The sequence below is a fragment of the Seriola dumerili genome, unplaced genomic scaffold (assembly GCF_002260705.1).
Source record: "Seriola dumerili isolate Sdu_G_001 unplaced genomic scaffold, Sdu_1.0 BDQW01000025.1, whole genome shotgun sequence".
Lineage (NCBI taxonomy): Eukaryota > Metazoa > Chordata > Actinopteri > Carangiformes > Carangidae > Seriola > Seriola dumerili.
In genome coordinates this window covers 12172341-12193480 of record NW_019174280.1, presented here as the reverse complement: position 1 = coordinate 12193480, position 21140 = coordinate 12172341, and the positions used below count along the sequence as shown (strand labels likewise).

The 21140-nt window shown below is 40.8% G+C and overlaps 2 protein-coding genes and 1 pseudogene across 2 annotated transcripts; 2 read left to right on the top strand and 1 right to left on the bottom strand.

The window, feature by feature from the left end:
• Positions 1-7921: 7921 nt before the first annotated feature.
• LOC111216358 (proto-oncogene c-Fos-like) lies at positions 7922-10968 on the bottom strand. The gene is made up of 4 exons (XM_022737860.1): positions 10840-10968; positions 10052-10258; positions 9309-9416; positions 7922-9094 (listed from the first exon to the last, which is right to left on the bottom strand). Exons 1-4 carry the CDS (start codon positions 10966-10968, stop codon positions 8363-8365), a joined length of 1176 nt encoding a protein of 391 aa, XP_022593581.1. The 3' UTR covers positions 7922-8362.
• A 4628-nt stretch (positions 10969-15596) lies between these two features.
• Positions 15597-18204, top strand: LOC111239160 (proto-oncogene c-Fos-like). The gene is made up of 4 exons (XM_022768978.1): positions 15597-15866; positions 16324-16551; positions 16668-16775; positions 16888-18204. Exons 1-4 carry the CDS (start codon positions 15732-15734, stop codon positions 17560-17562), a joined length of 1146 nt encoding a protein of 381 aa, XP_022624699.1. The 5' UTR covers positions 15597-15731; the 3' UTR covers positions 17563-18204.
• A 2868-nt stretch (positions 18205-21072) lies between these two features.
• Positions 21073-21140, top strand: part of LOC111236678 — a 1791-nt pseudogene continuing 1723 nt past the window's right edge.

The following is a 21140-nucleotide window of genomic DNA, read 5'->3' as shown; positions in this document are numbered from 1 at the left end:
CACTGCTCCCAATCTTTTTGGCTTGAGGCCCCTTAAATAAATCTCTACTTGTGACCCCTCCTCACGAGTTGTGGCTTTAGTTTGGACATGAGAGTTTTCACCCTGTTTCATCTGAAGGCTTTTTAGAGGTTTGAAGAGGTGAGGGTGTCAGGTATTTCACAACATGTTAGAAAAATTAGAGAAAAGTCATTTTGTGATTTTATGTCTATTCTACCTTTATTTATCTGATCACTTCTCAGATCTATCTTTGATCCCAACCGGCAGATTGCAAACCACTTGTGTTTAGGATTCACACTGGGATATTTTACTCTGCAGCACACGCTATTATTTGTTGTCTTTGTTAGAGTTAAAATACATTTAAACCCCTCTGATCAGACCACTTGTGATTATTTAAATACAAGGAAGGGTGTGGTTTAGTGCCTGATTGCTTTCAGAAGATGCTACACATTTTCACAACATGTTAAATAACTGTAAAATCCAAGAATAAGCAAATTATCCATTTCACTAAAGTCTGATTAAGTATGACAGTAGTCTTAGATTGTTCCTCTCATATTCAACCACTGCATGTTCCTTTTTTCCAAACAGAGATAAGTCATCAGTTCCTGTTTTTCTTGAGGAAAAAAGTGGAATTTAAAACCACACTATTCCAACTATTATTATTACTTTTAAGACCCAATTTAAATACATTTATTTTGCCTTGGTTTTCATCCTGTAGCCTACCCCATTGTCATTTGTCCCTTAAAGATGTTTTTTTGCACAGATTCATCCCAGCTGTTACACATGTTTAAAGGAGACAACCAGCATCATTTTTCTGAGACAGCTGAAATCTTATTATTTCAGCTGGTAGAGGACCTTTGATGCAGTAAATCTTGCAGCATATTCACACATGTGGTTTAGGCTGCAATAAAAAACCCTGTTTCATTTTCATCTAACTCACCTTAATTAAGATGTCACTTGATTCATAAAACAGAAAAACTACAACACATGTGCACAAAATCATGCCTTAAGTATTTCAGATGGTGATTCCAGAAAGTTCCAGAAAAAACTCTATCCTCATTCTTCCTGCTGCTTCCCTCTAGTGTGGATGGATCTAACTACATCCCACTGGACTGCTCCAAGAAAACTAAAACCTCTCTGTTCACAGCACCTTATAGGCACATGCAGCTATACTCTTAAAAGACTGAAAACAGTCCCTGGAATATACTGCTGAGTTGTGTTTTGCGCTTAAAAGTTTTGTTGTAATGTTTAGGGTTCTGCATGGTTAGAATGCATTGGTTATGATATAGCGATATAAATGGTGTCAAAGTCTACACTAACTATTTGATTTTTGTAGATTTTGGGGTGTTATCCCCAATTTGCAATAAAATTGTGAGTTTTAGCATCATTTTGGTCAACTTATGCAAGAGCAGCCCATTCTCCTTTGTACCCTTTACTATATGTTATTATTACTTTTATCTGAAGCAGTTTGGTTTTACACAATGCCATCTCAACTGTTCCACCTAGAACAAGCAGCTGAGTTATTAAAGGCTCACCAAAATACCCCACTGTGTTCCTTTTTTTAGATCCTAATTTTGTTCTGCTGTGATTTATGACTCGCATAAGAGGGGAGGTCGGGGAGGGGAAGGGGGATAGTGCGTCACGGTCACTATTAACATAGATGACAAATTTTAGGGGAGACAGAATAAAGCAGAACTGAACCAACAAGCAGACAGATTTCATAAAAACTGGGGGGTGCTGGACATCCGCGATTAAGACAAGACAGGTTTCCCCCTCTGCAGGTATAGACTTTCAGCTGATTTCCTCTGTGCCTGCAGGAAGGCAGCCGGAGATGTCACTCAGTACATCAACACACATGGTGCAGGCCCATTTGGCACTTTAAGCCTTTAAGAGGGAATTGTCCCTGCCAAGAACAATAAGCTACAATAATGACACTGAAAAAAAAATATACCAGTCTGGATATGCAGACCAAGTATGAAAGCATGTTAATTTGTTCTACAAAAAGTTGCATTTTAACATTAGAGAAACAAGTTGTGAGCGTGTAAGGATACACAAAGATAACTAAAAACATTGCTGTTATGGAAAATCAGGGTCTGATTCAGGATGTGGCGAAGACAAAGTGTTTAAAGCTTGTAGTTAGTTTGCTCTGTTTGGAAGTTCAGAGTCACATCTCAACATATATATATCAAGTTTGTTTTGGTTTATTCCAGTCCTGCAGAAAGTCTTTGCATTAAAACTTAATCTTGTGTTTCCAACAGCTGCCCAAATGATGAATGGAGATGGAGAGCAGTTTGTGGTTTTGCATCTTTTCCAAACTCATGCACAGTTCTTGGTGTGTGGGTGTCGGATGTCAAGGTAATAACAATGTAATGTGTTTTGGGGTTTTTTTTGGTTTTTGGCTTTTGCACAAGAAATCATTCTGTTTTTACATTATGTCTTCTTAGTAACTTGTTTTAAAGACATTTAAACGTGTTTAAGAGAACATAATCTTTACATTCCTGGCTAAATAAGATATAAACAAATCATGTTTTCTCTTCTTCTTCAAAGGATCAATCTGATATAAACCTGCTGATTTTTAACTTAAAATTTTTTGTCACAGTATTATCCAACAGCACATCTTTGGGAAATACCCATCGAACCAGACACAATCCTGACTCATCACCCACCACACGGCAGACTTTATAGACAAACTTTATTTTTACCAACGCTCCACTTAATAGGCTTCCTTCCTTCCTTTTTTTTGCTCTTTCCAGATAAGCTCAGACAGTTGTAGATCCCATCAAAATAAATGTAGTAACACGTAAAGAGTCAGGTTATTTAAAACTTGTATGATAGCTGCCCTGCATTTTGCCATTGTGGGAATTAGATTTGGAAATGGTGTATGACTGCAGAATGACACTTTTTATGACTACAACAGCTTAGGAGTAAATGGAAATTCTTATTTTTGTCATAATTTATTCAGCAAACGTTAAACAATGACATTCTCTGAGACTTATGTGTGCAGAGAATGAATGTATGCATAAACACCATCAACACTCTAAAATATTAACATACATAAAATACTGTACATGATTGGTGCGATCGGGCTCTCAACTGAAACATTTTTTACTATGAAATATTCTCCTTCCCAGTCATTTACATGACAGATGTACAGTACAAGCCCTCTCTAATGGATTGAGGCTGAGCCAGACTCCCAATCACTTAGTGCACCACTTGCGTGCTATGGCTGACTTTAAACCCTCCTCCTCTTCATCTCCATCTCCCTCTCACAACAACAGGCTCTCAGCTAACATGTCTGCCATACCCCTAACCCCCATTTCCATTTGAGACATGTTCATTTCATGGTAAGTTGTAATTGTAATGGAAAAAACAGGAGAGTCATTTCAAAATAAAGCACCACATCAGCACAAGATCTGTTTTTTTCCTACCTTATCACTGGAGGTGCCATCTCCAGTTGGAACCTGACAATATTGTTCCTGTATATATCAGCACCATTTTTGGTATTGCTACAAGGTTGTTCTCTCATGTGGCGACCCAGCCTTCCCAAACGCGTATGACATTGATTTATCCATGTAAATATAGCACTTCCTCGGGAATATCACAGCCAGCAGGAAACAGGGTGGTCAGGAGGTGTATGAGGATGAGATAACAGAGGTGGAAACAGTGAGCAAACAATAAATAACAGAAGAATAGAGATCTGTAACCAGGGAATGTGAGACATATTACAGGATGCTAATGCTGCTGGGAGTAACTTCAACCTGAAACATTACTGCTTGAGCAGAGAGACCGCCCTTCAAACTTCTCCATGTTTTGCATTTTATTTATTAACCCAGAATTCACATCACTTCAAGGTGACAAACAGCTCCATAAGCTACATAAATACAGACTGTCAGTGCTCAAGTATAAGCAAAACTTTAAAAAAAAAACAATAAAACAAAAAGAATGGAGGCTTAGACTAAGCTCTAAAAAATGGAAGTGTAGAGTGTACTTAAGTCATCATTTAAGTGGCCTGTTTTCTAATTCCAAAAACAGTTCACACCCAATTAAAAACAAGCTCTACGCACCAAGTGTAAACTGTAACTATAGGCCTCTTTCACTGAGGACAGTCTGAGGTCTCACAGTAGGAAAAGGACAGGTGTAAATATTAACGTGAATGAAGGCTGAATTCAGTTGAACCGCCTCAGTCACACTCACACAGGTGTTTTCTGACAGTCTGGCTGATTAGCCTTCTGCTGAGTTTCAGTATCATGGCTCTTATGTAAGGTCCCCAAACTTCATGAAATAATAATAATCAAGATAAAGGTGAAACAGGTGCGACCAGTATAATAGGGAGAGTGGGGGAGCTGTCAATCAAGCAGTCTGACCCTGCCCACATGAGAAGAGCCTTAATCAGCTAAGTGATTGAAAACACCTGTGTGTGGAACATGGCTGTGCTGGCCTTAAAGTACTATATATAGTTACTTGTAACTTTCACTACATTTAATTTCATCACTAGTCACTTTGCAAGTTATGAATTTAAATGCAAAATATCAGTTAATAAAATCCAGTAGATTTACTACCCAAAAGAAAACAAAATAAAGATCCAACAATATGAATATGATAGAGTAATGATAGGCTATAACACTGATAGCTGTCTACTGAGTACTTTTACTCTTTATATACCACTTCATTTATTTGGCAGCTACTTTAGTTATTTTAGTTACTATAGTTACTTTTCCATTTAATGGAAAAGTGTAGCCCTTAAAAAACATAGTGTGTCAGACAGAGTGGAATAAGATGATTTTAAGAGTTTCAAGTTAATTGAGAGGAAATAAAAGGGGAAATTGGATGTTAAGTGATTAATCAATCTAAATGTGTTGTTGATTAGCTTCCTCTTGGCCAGCTACAACACTGAAATATTGCTTACACATCATGATATGTCATAGACGTACATAATATATCAGTAATAATAATCAAACAAATAATAAATTATACAATAATCTAACACTGACATTGGTCATTCTGCTATATATACTGTAGTACATTTCATTTATTGTCCTATCACCTGTATTTTCACTTGAATAAAATTTTGAATGTGGTACTTTGTGGTACTTTACTTAAACTTAACTTAAACTACTTTGAAATAAATAAATACTTCCTCATGCAGCAGGGTAACAGCAGGCAATGGTCTCAGTCCCCACCTTGAAATAAAAACTCCTTCCCCTCAGTTCACATCTCAGACAGTGGGACTGTGGCTTGATGGTTGGTTGTGAAAAGCTCTTGGTATGTGTTATTTTGCAACTCTGAAACAGGCTACGGAAGTGAGAAGCATCACACTGTTAGACACAGAATCTGACAGAACAAGTGGAGTGGACAGAGAGTGAGTCAGAACACATCAGAGCTGTTGACAGGCCTATCCATCATCACTCTAAAATAGCCAGGCACCAAGACATCTCGCACACAAACGGCTGATTAAAAACAGTGGCGTAGCAGTGAGAAGTACAGAACAGAACAGTAACAGAAGTACCCAGGGCCCAAACATGGGGAGGACCCTCAAAAGGTTTAAATTCAATGTTCATTGCAATTTTGAAATTTGAGAATGGTTTGATGTTGGTTTATAGTTAGTTTGAAACCGACAGAGTGGCCTCATGTTACTGAGGATATCAGACATGCTGAGTTCATGCAGAGATTTGTCACACAAACACCAAGTAATCTGTTTATAGTATTGTTCAGTGTTAATATGATTATAATGTACAATGTTTCTCATGTAATAACTTGAAATGTGACCAGTTCAACCTTCAGCAATATCAGAGAAGTTTAACAACTTAGACTGAGTCATTATTTAACATTACTGTCTGTATTAAGAAAAGTCAATCAGTAAGATAGGAGTGGGAGCAGTAATCTTGTGTTTTCAGTTATAAAGGTGGGGCTTTGTGGACTATTTGCATTGTGCCTTTAAGTTTCTAATGTTTTATCATGCTACTTCTACAGTGCAACAGACAGAGTTAAGTCCTTGTTGTAAACTTATTAAACTTAATTCTGTAAAGAAAACGTGATTCTAGTGAGGACTTAGTGAGTTAAAACATTATTACATTTAACCTATGGAACCATGTAAAATGGCTTTTTTAATTTGTTTTATGCTAAGGGTTTAATGAAGACCAAAGCTACTGTGCTCTGAAACATACACACAGTAATTACAGCATGTTGAGAGAAGAGGGTTGAGATTTCACACTGTGCACTCTTAAACACTTAATTACTGATGACCCTAATAACCACTACAGATGTGTTTACTTGCTGGATCAGTTATTTGTAAAAGCGTGACAATGGATATATTAAAAGGGGAAGGGGGCCCACTGAGACTGCATATGTTGGCTACAGGGCCTAGATTTTTGTGCTACACCACTGAGTGAATGAGGAGAGGCTATTGTTTTGCTGCTGTCTCCTGTCCACTCTGTAGCTCCCCCTATTGATGACAAGAAAGAAGGCATGTCTCAGAGCTATAGTCAGACATGGAGACATATTGTGTGTTGTAAAACGTCAAACAAAAGGTTTTTGTCATACGTAAATGAACATGTAATCCCTCGGGCTGGATGTGGTTACATTAAGTGCAATCACTGATGTGGTATTGCTACCTTGAAGCACTGTTTGCTCATTCAAGACCGATGGCAAACAGGCTGTGGGCATTAGATGCCCTGTTTGTTCCGAGAAAGGCTCTGGCACTGTTAAATTACTTATTACACCAATTATCATCATGCACGTGATGAGAAAGTTTCGCCTGTTCATGCTCAACAACACTCCGCAACAACCGCTCGGTCCTTCTCGACTTTTTCCGGTAACACGCTGCACTCCAGCTCCGAAATATGACACCCGTCACTATGGAAACAAAACAACTGCAATTACCCAAACATGGTCAAAGGAAGTAATACGATACGGCAATGGCAATCGCGTGCTGACGTCACGCATAGCACGCACTGTGCTGCTGTGGAATCGGATTCCCTTGACCGTGACAATAGTGGAGCTGAGAGCGAGCTATGAATAAATAATTAACCTGCTGTTTCTGCTGCTCCCACTCATTTTAAACACGATTCAGTCCCCAGTGGTTGTACTTTATGTAACGCTCGATCCAAATATGGAATACACTGACATCTGCATGAACTGATACAGGGCTGAAAATATAAATATGACGTTCTTGACCCTCTTCTTGACTATTTTTTAATAAGTTTTCTAAAGCATATCACATAGCTAATCTTTATCAGCAGGTGCAGACTGAACAGTAACTGTTCAGATTTTAATTTCTTTAGCTGTTCTCGTCCCATGTTGGCCTAAAACCTGAGGTTCAAAGTTCATTCTCAACCTTGTAAATAGTGAACGAGAAAACATCTCACCACAAGGTCCATTTAGTAAATCTTCATCACCAAATGAAGAGACTTGTTGAGACACTTTAAGCATGAAAGGATGAGAAAAAAAGGAACTCTCACTACAAGGTCCATTTAGTAGGTCCTCTGGAGCTTTTGATTATATCTAATGGTGTTTTTTGGCAGATGTAGTTTGCTCAGTTGATATGGAATTGTAATGAAGTTTACTCCTCGTCCTAAAAGCTGAGGTTCAGTGTTCATTCTCGACCTTGTAAATAGCAGGCAAGGAATCATCTAACCATGACGTCTATTCGTCTATATAGTAATAAGATCATGTACTATGATTGAAAGCACCACAACAGTTCCTGGTGGACCTTATGAACCCTGTGGTTAGACTATTTTTTTCAAATTAATATTCCTGACTGAATACCAACAACAAAATGTTTGCAGTTGTCTTATTTTATTTCCAGCATTATACCATTTTTTGCATCTGATCATTTGTAATAAGTAAAAAAATAAACTATGTCATAAAATACATCTTGATAAAATACATGACATAATATTTTTTCATGGAAAACTTGAAAGGAAATGTCAAGTCAGGGGACACCTTACAGCAAGATGTTACACCTATACGCTACACATTAGTAACCCTTCTTTTTTCACTTGTTACAACACAACTTTGTCAACAGTATTACAAACACAGTAGGCTATTGAGCATGACCTAACTTTACATAAATCACATTTAGGGATTTTAAAAACACATGATACCACCAATCCTTCTTGGATTACAGATGACTTGTATTTGCATGCATTTTTGACACCAGCACAAAGTCTCATCCCAGAGAACTGCACCAGCAATATGGAAGAAATCGACCCTGTTACAGTCACAGAACACATGTTGTCTACAGAACCTTTGATGTTTAGGTTTACACAACATCAAAACTCACACTATAAAAGATTACTTGAGAAAGATCATAGCTTGCTGGCTGGTTAGAATACAATGACAGTATCGTTGCATAACTTGTTTGCATTCACAAGGCCAGAAGTGTTGGAGAGTTAAGACTATCTTTCATTAACTCAGACGCAGTAAGGCTGCCTTTGAGGCTCTCGCAGCCCTCAGCCAAGGAATCAATCTCAGAGTAATTAAAGGAAAACACTGTGCGGTAATTGCTACAAGTGGGACTGGAAGACATGACTGGTGTGCTCAAAGATTCAAGGTCATTCGCCACAGACTTGTACAGGGTTTCCCAATCGGAGAGGCAGAAGGGGCCGCTCAGGTCTATGTCAGGGACGGATACAGCCGTCTCAGAAGTCACTGCCATCTCCAGGCTGGGCACCAAGTCATCCAGGTCATCTCCCTTTAAGTCCTCCAGAGCTTCCTCTTCTGCACTTGAACACAGGAGGATGTTGGAGTTCCCCAAAATGGCTGCATCAGGAATGCAAGGGACCTCGTCCATGTCTTGACCAATAGGGGCTTCTCCAACTGCTGTGTTGCTCTCTGGTGTTTTTCCATTCTCTAAGATGGACAGCAACTGTGGGGAGGCTGGGGGATCCTGCAGCATTGTGTTATCATCATCTTCATTAACCACCCCCTCCTCCTCCTCCTCCTCCTCCTCCTCTTCCTCATCATCATCATCATTTACAGGGAGTTTGCATGATGGTTTGTGGGAGGCTAAGACTTGCTCCAGTCTCTCCTTCTCCTTCAGCAGGTCAGCTATCTCTGTCTGGAGGGCAGACTTCTCCTCTTCAAGCTTGTCAGTTTCCTGAGGTGAGGAGGGACAAAATCAGAAAAAGACTCGGCATGAGGGAAGCATGAAAACAACGGTGTCCTATGGTGCTCGGCAGTCTTCCCTGCTGTGCTGCTGTGATCTTTAATGACTAGTGACATGTCATACAGCTGTAAATGCCTTCAGCTTTGGAGGAGTGCATGTGCTGTGTGAATGCTCTCTATATGATTTCATCAAACAGGATACTTACAGCTTGTAGAGTGTCTATCAGCTCCCTCCGTCTGTTACGACACTTTGCTGCAGCAATTTTGTTCCTCTCCCTCCTGATCCTCCTCCTTTCCTCCTCCTCTTTGGAAGGCTAAAGTCAATCAGAAATAACCAATTTAAATGCGTTTCCTGCTAAGTCTTCCCATATCAGCTGTTGGCTTTTCAAAACCATTTCACATGCCAAAAGCAAAAAAACAAAAAAACAAAAAACAAAAAACCGTTGCAGTGTATGCTGGGAATACTGATCTACTCGGTGCAGACTCTCTTTCAGTTGAGGCGTTAAAATGCTGCACCACTGGCACGGTCAAGCCAGCCACGTGAACGCGCATTTTTATGCAACTTCCCATCCCATTCATAAACGGTGCGGTGCTTCTTACTCCAGCAGTAATTAGGACTCGCTGCACCAATTAGACATAATCCAACCACCTTATGTGCTACTCCCTGCAGTCATTTAGCCTATTTACACTCCCCACGTTCATTTTCACCAACTGCAAAAACAGTTGCATCCTTTTTCATGTCCTTTTTTTAAATATCGCGATACCTCAGTTTTCATATTAACCTCTCTAAATGTAAAGGAGTCATGGGAGGAATAGGGAAGGGTATTACTGAAGATCAATACTTGCTGATTGATTGATTGATTGATTGATTGATTGATTGATTGATTGATTGATTGATTGATTGATTGATTGGCTACCTTCCTCCTCCCCACCCTGTTTCCTTGCGTACCTGCTCTCTCTGCCCTTTCCTGCTGGAGAGCTTCGCCTTGTTTGCACCTGCCGGGGAAGACGGCTGCGTCGCGCCGTGAGTTTTGGTCTTCGCGCGGCCGGACGACGGAGAGACAGATGTGATGACTGTCGGCTGCACCATCCACCTTAGATCCGGCGAGGTTGAGATTGCAGTCACGGTCGGAACAAAGGAGTCTGCTGCACTTGTCTCACTGTCCTGGAAAAACCCACATCACAGACGCACACACACACACACACACACACACACACACACACACACGCATGCATGCAGTCAAACACTAATTTAGCTTATCTGATGAATGGGCGACCACGTTCATGGCTGACCTTTAGATGTGCATAAATGTTACATCAATCATTTGGCTGAGGAATGCCAAAAACGCGAAAATCATTGCTGTCTATACGTCTATCAAAATCAGCTACACGTCCAATCATCAAATCATTATCACTCATTTGCATCATCATCAAATCACTCTGAAATGAAAGGTCACGACCAAGACATATACCTCTCCCTGAAATAAGACTGAATATTATCGCGCTTTTTACGGATTTCCTACATGGAGACCGTAGAGGCTGTAGCTTATATGTGTTTGTATAGAGTCATTTTCAGCACGGGACAGTAATCCTGTTTAAGAAAATGCTGCTATGAAATGCACTTGGATATGTGTGAAGAATCTCAGGAATGCAACCTATAGTATCCTTATGCATCACTTATTCTGCAAGATTTAGTTTGGAGAGGATTATTTCTTGGATGATCAGATCCGCTTGTACCTTGGCGCTGTCCACTGATGATGAAAGCGAGTCAGGAGGATGCTGGCTGCACCCAGGGGTGTCCCCGCCAGGCGATGCTGTGCTACAGCTGGACGAGGAGTCGAACTCAGTGCAGGAGTCTGGATGCATGTTCTCGCCTAAAATCACTGCATAAAAAAACAAGATTTATCTATTCTAAAGAACAAACAGACAGCTAAACGCCTACTTATATTCCATTTGCCAGGTTCATAAATGGTAACTGTGCAGATAGTGGAGAGGCCCGCCTTTTATAGTGAGCTGGAATTTTATGAATGAAATCTGTGTGGTGAGACCGAACCATTTCAAAGAGGGAGAGGTGAGAGAAAAAAAAGCGAGCAGATGTTTTCCAGTTCTACATTTAAATCCAAGAAGTGGTCCAACAGCAACATTAAGCAGCGTTTTCATTTTAACTTATTTTATTTACTCAAATATAAAAAAAAACAGCAAACATGTGTGAAGGGACACCCCCGCCTCCAAGAGGTGCCCATCGCCATGAATGAACTACGTCATCTCATGTATGCAGCATCTGCATCATACACATCATGTTCCCTTTATGTCCACATATGTTCACGAGACGTATCTTAATTGTACTGGCGCATACATGGCAACAGAAATGCTTGTTGCAGGTGAATGGGGGTGATGGCATTGCAAGCTGTTAAACACTTTAAAAGAGTGGACCTGGTGTGTTTAGTACTTCGTGTTCCCTCCAAATAAACAGAATCAGAACACTGCTGGTGCACTCTATAGAGGCTATAGAAAGAAATATTACAGAAACGATTTCCCCATCTTATTTTGGAGCAATATTGTGAAACCCAGCATGATTTAATTAATGCACAAAACTTCCAGCACACCTGCTGATTTCTTATGAGTCGCTTAGTGAACTGTCATCCATATATCACATTTGCCTTTCACCTGTCTCTGCATACGAATAGAGCTCCAGCAACAGAATTGTTGCTGTAGTAAAGCAGCCAATCGCCGAATGGACCGGTCGAACCATATATGGTGTTTCCGGGGAACAGGGGCGCGCTGTGGCGCACAGAGAGAGCGCGCAGACGGACGTGTGGCTGTGTGTGGCCCACTCACTCACACTCACAGAAGAAAGTGAAACACGAGCTAAAAAGCTCGGCCGTCATGTATTGTAGCCTATCAATAACAGCGTCATTAGCTGCGCCTTGACTAGCCACTGAGACACTACTTTTAGTGCATGAAGAGGAGGGCAAACCCCTGCACATGACCCACCACCTATAAGAATAGGATTCTTCGCAGATATTAATCTGTAAATGTATTTATAGTTTGCTAAAGGCATCACACAAATGGCTTATTGCAGAAAATTGGAAATATTAGGCCTGTGCTTTTTCCCATGTTAGTCACTCATTGATCTGGTGGCTGATTTCCATGTGATGATCGCCTATGAGACAACATTAGTGTTTTTGTTCAGTCGTGTTGATGCAATTTATTGGCACCACTATGCAAGCCTTATTCCCGCATAGCTTAAATCAGATGCTATATGAAAGGGGCTTGTATAGGCTGGGTAATCTATATTTAGGTATCAGATGACCTCACAGATCCGCTGAAGTGAGAGGGATGGATGGTGAATAGAGGGGGGGCTCACCCTGTTCAGAGGGGCTGCGCTCCCGGTTGCTTCCCGGCAGTCACAGCCTCTCTAGGCTCATTTGCCGGAAAATCATTAGGTGGTCAGCTTGAGCCTATTCAGTCGCTGGCGGCTCAAGAACAGAGGGGTTCACAGGTCGGACGTAACTGCAGACACCCCTCACTACAGCTCAAAGACTTGTTTTCATCAAAGCAACTTGAGCGTGAATGTGCACAGGCCGGCGGAGTTTATTTTTAGACTCTGTGACATCAGCGTTCAAAGTTCATGTAAAACAGGCAAAAAGATAATTGTGCTCTTGTCTTGTGCGCTGTTACTGAATGCTATGAACTTGGGCAAAAAACAAGTGACTCAGGGATGAATAAATAAATAAATAAGAAATAAAAAAAAGATGTTAGCCTATTAAAAATAATAAATAAATAAAAAACAGTAGTAAGTGGGGCCATTCAAAGTGCTATGTGTAATTCACCAAAAATTAGCTACAATACCTACATTACCCAAAATGTAAATTATGGTATGTGAATATGATCTTTATCCATGAATTATCCTTCTTCCGTGTTGCTGCAAGCTAATTGATTTTGTTGTGGTTGTTTTTCGATAAGGTAGCTGTCGTCATTAGTATGGTTATCAACTTAATTGTTATGGTAAGTGGCCTATATACAATACATTGCTAAGCCATCTTTTATTCTCATCTTTAATGTCTTTACATTGGTTTATTCTTTTCCTTCTAATAACAAAAAACATTGTTCAAAACAAATAGTCTATGTCAGCATCGCTGATTGGGAACCTGCTATTCTTGCCAACCAATCAAACAAAATACTCAAACAATCCACAAGATGAACGGGTTGTCTGGTGTCCTGTTTCATTCCGCTGCTCCGCAGGCTCCATGGAGAGGAGCGCCGTCTGAGACCAACGCGACAGACAGAGCTCTCACTCTGCCCCTGTTTCCTGGAACCAGACGTTTCAGATCATTTGCTGACGTAATGACGTGTTCTTATGGGGGCCCCGCGAAGGCGACGCTGAATAGCCGGTTTTAATTTACTTTGTTGAGCGGTTCGTCTCCACAGCAAAAGCGATCTTTGTTGCCATGCAAATTAAGGACGTCACTGACGCGAAGGGGTGGAGTGTTGCTAGGGCAACCAAGAATGTTAAACAAAACACGAGCGCGGGAAACAAAACAGGACTCCTTTAACCTACATTGATGCACTTTCACACAATAACACTATTATTAACTCTTTAGACCTTTATTAATGATATGTTAACGCCTATAATGCCTATTTATTTTTTAACAACAGCCCTCTGTTGCATGTTAGGCCTGCACTGTTTAAGGGAATGCTTAAAGAGAAGTATTCCTAAATGACCCTTTAAGAAAACCAGATATGAGGGGAATGTAACTATTTTTTATATAGGCTACATCTAACTACTGGGGTCAGAATTTTTGCTTTTCCAATTATTTTCTGCTCATTTATAACTTCAAAATCAACAGCAACAAAATATTGACAACTGAAATGGTATGCTATAGTCCTACCTTTTCATTAAGGACAAGTTATCAAAAAAAAGTGGAGAATCTTGATTAGGGTGTTTGTGGCAATGAAAATGATGTTTAAAGCTACAGAGTAATTAAGCAATTAAAAAATTCTTTTGAAGAGTAATATAAAGCCTTACGATTGGCTCAATGTCAAGTTGCATTTCAGTGATTCTTGAAGCAGCTGTTATGCAAATCACACAGGGAAAGGCGTGAGGATTCCCTCTACCATGGTCTTAGGGAAAGACCTTTATGAACAAGTATGGACATCCCTGAGAAAAGCAAACTACTGCTGTTGTGGAAAAGTACACATCAGAAACCAGTTATCAGCTTGCTCTGCAACTAAACACACCTTTGCTTGGATTACACACATAAGGTTCAAGCACTGCCTGAAGGCACAGTACACACGCAACTGCTTCTGCTCTGACATGTAGCTGTCGTATGCCAATTCTTGGTGTAGATTTATGGAAATTTGTTTTGGATTGCATACAATTTAGGCCCAAATGTCAACTGCCAATAAAACTTATCTCAGATAAGATAGAGAGGCTTTCACTTGCAAAAAAAAAAGAATTCTTCCATGTAACCAACAAAAAGAGTTAAATTCACTATCAAATTATTTTATCTTCAATTTATCCACATTGTTATATTCTCATTTTTACCCTAATTCTAATGGAAAGTCACACTGCACAGCCTCCAGAGTATACTGCCCTGCTTTTCACTGCATATAGCCTATTGCATGAGCATGTGTCAAATCAAAATTTCTCAACTCTCTCAACTCTAAATCTTTGACACCGAAAGTCCTGTAACACAACAGTAGCCTACTCTACATGACTGACCCTGCAAGAGTTCCTCAAACCACAGCTTGTTTAAATGTTAATGTGCTTTTGTTTTCCAGCCTCAGTGATAGCTCTGTCCGTAAGCTATAAAATGCATTAAAGCCTATCTACTAAGCATAAGAAGGTTAACAAAAAGACTGCAGGGGTCCCATGTTCAGATTTTTGATCTAAATAATAATAATTGAAATAACTATTCAACATGAAAGTCAAAAATACACAGGCAGTGCGGGGTTCAGTGCGTTCGTTTGATACACTTAGTTCTGAACAGACAAATCTGCATGTTCAAATTTATCTTTGATGCGCTTCGATGAGTAGGATGTACTTTTGCTGACCATTATCCCAGTTTTTCAGTTTTCACAACAGCCTCTGTGTTTGTTGTCTTACATAACGTCAACTCGCTGTCCGCCAATCTCGGAAGGTGTATTTCCCAGCAAGGCCCGCCTCCCTCAGGATGCACCATATTTGGAAAATTACGTATTGGGGATCCCGTTTCTGGAATATTCCATTTCTTGAGGGTGAGTTTTAAAAATATATCGAAATGTCACTTTTTACCTTCGTACAACACAAGCGGGCATCGTATATTCAACTTTTAAACAAAGTACGAGCAGTAGCTGGGAGTATTTCTGCGTTGTCAAGTCAGTGTTTTGGTGTTTTTTTCCTCGCTACCGATCGAGGAACACTCCCCTTCGCCGACGTCATTCGGCCGTTTGGTCAGGCTATAAAAAGGCTCCGTGCAGTCAGAGTTGGCAGTCAAACTTTCAGTAGCAGAACAAGGACGAAAAGAACGAGATCGGGAGCAGCACTTTAGAGTTTTTCCACAAACCCACTAGAGGGATTTCCTTTTTTCAAGTTCACATTCCCCCGCAGTAGAGTTTGTTTGGATCTTCTTGTCTTTTTGGGAACGATGATGTTCACCGGTTTCAACGCGGAGTGCGATTCTTCCTCCCGCTGCAGCACCGCTTCCCCATCCGCAGACAATGTGGGATATTACCCGTCACCAGCGGGATCTTACTCAAGCTTGGGATCTCCACAGTCTCAGGTACGTCCAGTCAAATATTATTAAACTTTTTTATCACAACATAGACTACTTGATGTTTCAATTTGTTGTTGTTTCGCGTGAAAGGAAAGGAACGACTTGGAAAGATAAAGCTCCTTCATAGCATTCATTGAATTATGCTCATAAAGCTTTAACCTAAAGTTAGAAAATAATAGATATGCTATATATAAATATAGACTGATAGTGATCTAGCCTCTGCCGATTGTGCTTGAAATAGCCTGCTGACCTGCGCTTCACACAGTGCAAGGCAATTTTCATTCATCCACCTGGAGACTCCATAGAGAGAGTGTAACGTCATAGTTGACATCATATGGATATTTTTAAACCATCCAGATTTTTATAGACCCTCTGCTTCGTTCATACACATCCTGCAATGCTGCACCCACCTCCTGAAAGTATACCTAATGTACTGATGATCCTCTTACTTTATTCCTTCCAGGATTTCACTGACCTGACAGCATCAAGTGCCTCCTTCATCCCCACGGTCACAGCCATTTCAACAAGCCCGGATCTGCAGTGGATGGTCCAGCCTTTGATCTCCTCAGTGGCCCCTTCTCACAGAGCCCACCCCTACACCTCCAGCCCCAGTCCTGCCTACCCCAGACCAGCCATGAGGCCTGGAGCATCCAAGGCTCACGGCTCTACCAAGAGGAGCAGAATGGAACAGGTAATTATCATCCAGCCACCTACTTTAGGAGTTACCCAACAAGTAGTAAATTCCTTGTTGCAGTATATTAAGTATCATAGAACTGGAGTCTTAACTTTTTCTTGTATTATGTGCAGATAACACCTGAGGAGGAAGAGAAGAGAAGAATTCGCAGAGAGAGAAATAAGCAGGCAGCAGCAAAATGCCGCAACAGGAGGCGAGAGCTTACAGACACTCTGCAAGCTGTAAGTATCCCACAGACTTACCATCCTTCATCAAAATCTATTTCTCACCACAGCTAAAAGCAGTGTTGTCCAACAGCCAAGTTAATGTTTTCTTCTTCTCTATCAATTGCAGGAAACTGATCAGCTGGAGGATGAGAAGTCCAGCCTGCAGAACGATATAGCCAATCTTCTGAAGGAGAAGGAAAGGCTTGAGTTCATTCTGGCTGCCCACCAGCCCATCTGCAAAATCCCCTCAGAGCTGGACACGGATTTCCCTGTGGCCTCCATCTCTCCTGTCCACCCCTGCCTCTCCGCTGAGGTGTCTTCCCAGCCACAGACCACCATCCCTGAGACATCCGCCATCACTTCCAGCCAGCCAACCTTCACCTCAGCCTCCAACTCAATCTTCTCCAGCAGCAGCTCCGTCCTCTCCACCGCCACCATCTCCAGCAGCACGGTCAAGATGACAGACCTAGACGCCTCCGTCCTGGAGGAGTCTCTGGATCTGCTGGCGAAGACGGAGATGGAGACAGCGCGGTCAGTGCCAGAGGTCGACCTGTCCAGCTCCCTCTACACAACTCAAGACTGGGAGCCCCTTCACGCCTCAGCCAATAACAATGACTTTGAGCCCTTGTGCACACCTGTGGTGACCTGCACCCCTGCCAACACCACCTACACGTCTTCTTTTGTGTTTACCTTCCCAGAGGCAGAGACCTTCCCCACCTGTGGCATCGCCCACAGGAGAGGAAGCAACAGCAATGACCAGTCCTCTGACTCCCTCAGCTCACCAACCCTGCTGGCCCTTTAAAGACTCTTCTGAAAACAAAAATACTTCCTATAAAGCACATTTTCTTGATGACGTGAAGTAGATGTGCAGATCACAGGGCTATGGAATGGACTTGTACCAGGAAGCAAATTATTTACGATTTTATTTGCCTTTATCTATACTTGCCTATTACACCAATGTAGCAAGTTAAAAGCATGTTTCAACTAATACCACCTAGTCGTTATATGAGTTAATATATGATTTTATGGTGCTAGATAACAAAACTTGTTGTAGTATTGATGTGTGTTCAGAGCAATAGGTATTATTGACCCAGTTTGTTTTCTGGTTGATGGAATGTGAGATTACTTGTGAACTGTTTGTGAAACTTTAAAACTGACGTGCTTTGTCTTAACCATGGTCTGAGTGGTCTATCTTAGTATGAAGTTTTCTGTGAAAACATTAGTGGTTTTAATTTATGAAATTTCAATTTATTTTTTTACAGAGAGAGTAAAGGTGAATGTTGTTTGTAAGAGATGTAAATAAAATAGTGATATTTAAATTCAGTTCCGTTTGTCTGGTTGAATCTGTTGCTCTTGTTAACATAGCCTATATATATACATTTTCTCTGTAGATGTATAACTAGCAGTCGGATAGGACGGCAGCTACAGTGGTATTCAACACGCAATTAAAATAATGTCTAAAATTAGCCTGTATAAGGAATAGAAGTATTTTTCCTGCACCTCCACTGGCTCTATTTATTGTTCCGTCTGTTGCCAAGGTTAACTATACGTCAGGGCTCTTACGTCAGTGCGTTCTTTCCATTTTTTTTAATTTGCAAGCCCAGCGCGATGACGTCTTACTTCCTTGCCCAAATATAGAGTGCTAGGCGGACTCGCCGCAACTGTCTTCGAGCAAAGAGCAGACATGCAGCTCGGTCAGACACCCTTTTCCGCAAAACACGTCCCCTACATGTAGGTATTTGTGTCTGAGTTTCCCTCTGAGGTGTCTCTTCTGAAACATTTGATTGTGGTTGTCAGCATGTCTGTTGGAAAGAGGAAAAACGTGATGCATTGCGTCCCATATGTTTCTCACATGTTGTCGCTGTTCGACAACCGCTGCACACACTTGCTTACACAAGAGAAGTCACATGAGGATCCGAAAGCGACATTTTCACCACGGTCTGCGTCGGTTTTATTTAGGCTATTCTTGGAAGGTTTGAATTCGCCTAATATGCAGTCAAAGACGCACACGTGAATTACAGCACAATGCAAGAAAAAAATCCTCAGAAATAATTGATAAAGGCACAGAGAGCAGTCTGTACTTCACCTACATTAGCTGTTCCTGCAAATGGACTAGGCCATGCGGACAGCTGGACATGAGGTGTACAGCTTCTGTCTGCACAGTGGTATTTTTATTCAGCCTGTTCCAACTCTTCTTTCCCACCAGACAGACTCTACACAGTAAATCCACCTCTACTGGAAGCACAGGCGGGCCAAGATTAACACTGACGTGCCAACATCACATCAAAACCTCTCGTTTGACGAAGAGGTCACATGTAAATAACTAATTTCGAAGATGATGATCTAGAAATATTATTCACAAATAGTCTAGCATATTATTTTTTGCCATTGGTTGTTACTGCAGATTGAATTAACAGTAAAGATCTCATGAGTGTAATGTAATGTATGGAGTGAAAAGTTTTCTTATTCACTATCACTGTCTTCATTTTTATATATATATATATATAAAGTAATTTAGGTACTTAGATTCAGGTGCATGTAAGATATTCTTAAAGCTGGGAGTCCCTTCCATCTGTCTGACTCTGAACACTCATGCAATCCTGTCTTTTCTATTTTTTCCTAGAAAATTGTTATTCAGAAGACAAAGTTATAAACATGAAGACAGCACATTTATCACTAACACAATGGTCATTACATTTCAAGTTAAACTAGGTGAGTTATCAACTTTCTTTAGGTTTAATCAAACTAACTGGTTTTCCATTATCATATTATTTTTCCTTATTTTGGTGCTAAAGTTTTTTTTACCACACTTTGTAACTTTGTCCAAAATTCTGCCATTTGTGCAATTGTGCATTAGTTACGTAGCTTGCAATGAAAATCTTTCCAAACTCTCCCTTCTTGTCATTCTTTCACCTCACTTGCCCATTTCACCTTTTATCAACATTGCACCATGTAAAGAATCATCAGAAGGCGGATTGCTTCATGGCTTTAGGCAGGAAATGCGTGATGTGTGCGCATGTGGGGCATGCTGGATAGAAAACTACCATCACACAATAACTGACTTATGCTGACGTTTGAGTTCTTCCAGTGTAGACACACCCTTTGTGTGCAACACTGCCAAGATATCAGCAGTTGCTCCTGTGCTTCCTGTATGGATTCTGGCCTCCTCCCTAAGAGTAAAACTTGAAACAAACCAAAAGATTGAAATATTTGATAATGTTAAAAGAATTTAGGTTGCAGGAATACAATTTTACTACTTCTTCAGTTCTTGCTTGCAGTAGCCTTTTGAAATGCTTGGATTGAACCTGTGTTTTTACGAAGCCTCTTGTTTTGTCAGTGCTATACTGTTGTATAACATCTGAATTCTGAGTACCTATCTGTTTTCCTTTGCACTTAAGCAGAGCCTCTTTTTCCTCAATAAAGCCTCTATGTGGGACCATGCAGCGCCTAATAACTCTGTCTATTAATACCTCTTTGCCGGCCCCAGGGAGATGGGGTAGCAGCAGAAATAGCAGGTGCCTATTGCTTCTTTTAACATCAGCATCAACAGCAGTAAAATTAGACCACTATGACGCCAACCTGCGTCGGTGCAGCAACCCAGGGGAGGAACCAGGCAGCGTACGCCTGATAGAAAGAGACGAGCAAACTAAGGCGAGAGAGGAGGAGGAAAGGAGCAAATGATGAGTGTATGAGGATAGCAGGGAGGTAGACAGACAGAGGATCCCTGCCTGGGTGTAACTGTGAGCACAGTGATGATGAAACAGCCGAGTTTGCCTCCGTGACATGACAATAAGAGCTCAGTTTTGGCTCAGCTCCATATTCACAGAAATCCATCCTGATACTTTTCTTTTGTCGAGGGAGGATATGAAAGCTTTAGAAACCATGAATACTTCAATTTCTTGTCTGACTGACAGAGTGATACAGTTATGATGCCAACTTATACTTTTACTGAAGCAAACGACAAAGCCCACTCTATTTTAGACCCATTTCTGACAAGTACCTTTCAATGTTTTACCATCATGGTTGTCAACAGAGTACCTCCATCTGACACAATGTAAATATTTCTATGACATAAAAGTTCCTATGACACAAACTGTGTGGTGCATGACAAATCAGAATTGTGTTTGAACTAGGTCTAGATGGTGTGTCCTTATCAGCATATGTCTGCTTGTTGTTTTAGTGTCAGGATCTAGAAGTGATAACAACATAAGTCAGAGAATGACAGCAGTTAGTTGAAGGGCGTGTAGACACATGCGTCAGCATGCATGCTCATTTATGGAAGTATTCTACTCTGTAAAATAGGACTTTCATAATGGAATACGACACTGAACCAGTGCCAAGAGGTGATAAAAAGGTTAGTCAATCAATAGTCCATAATCT

Excerpts from the sequence above, each read along its gene's own strand:
- LOC111216358 (XM_022737860.1), bottom strand. The coding sequence starts at position 10,968 with ATGCATCCAGACTCCTGCACTGAGTTCGACTCCTCGTCCAGCTGTAGC. Across the intron at positions 10,259-10,839 it reads CATCAGTGGACAGCGCCAAG|ACAAGTGCAGCAGACTCCTT; the intron begins GTACAAGCGGAT and ends CAGGACAGTGAG. Across the intron at positions 9,095-9,308 it reads TGATAGACACTCTACAAGCT|GAAACTGACAAGCTTGAAGA; the intron begins GTAAGTATCCTG and ends TCCTCACCTCAG.
- LOC111239160 (XM_022768978.1), top strand. The coding sequence starts at position 15,732 with ATGATGTTCACCGGTTTCAACGCGGAGTGCGATTCTTCCTCCCGCTGC. Across the intron at positions 15,867-16,323 it reads TGGGATCTCCACAGTCTCAG|GATTTCACTGACCTGACAGC; the intron begins GTACGTCCAGTC and ends TATTCCTTCCAG. Across the intron at positions 16,776-16,887 it reads TTACAGACACTCTGCAAGCT|GAAACTGATCAGCTGGAGGA; the intron begins GTAAGTATCCCA and ends TATCAATTGCAG.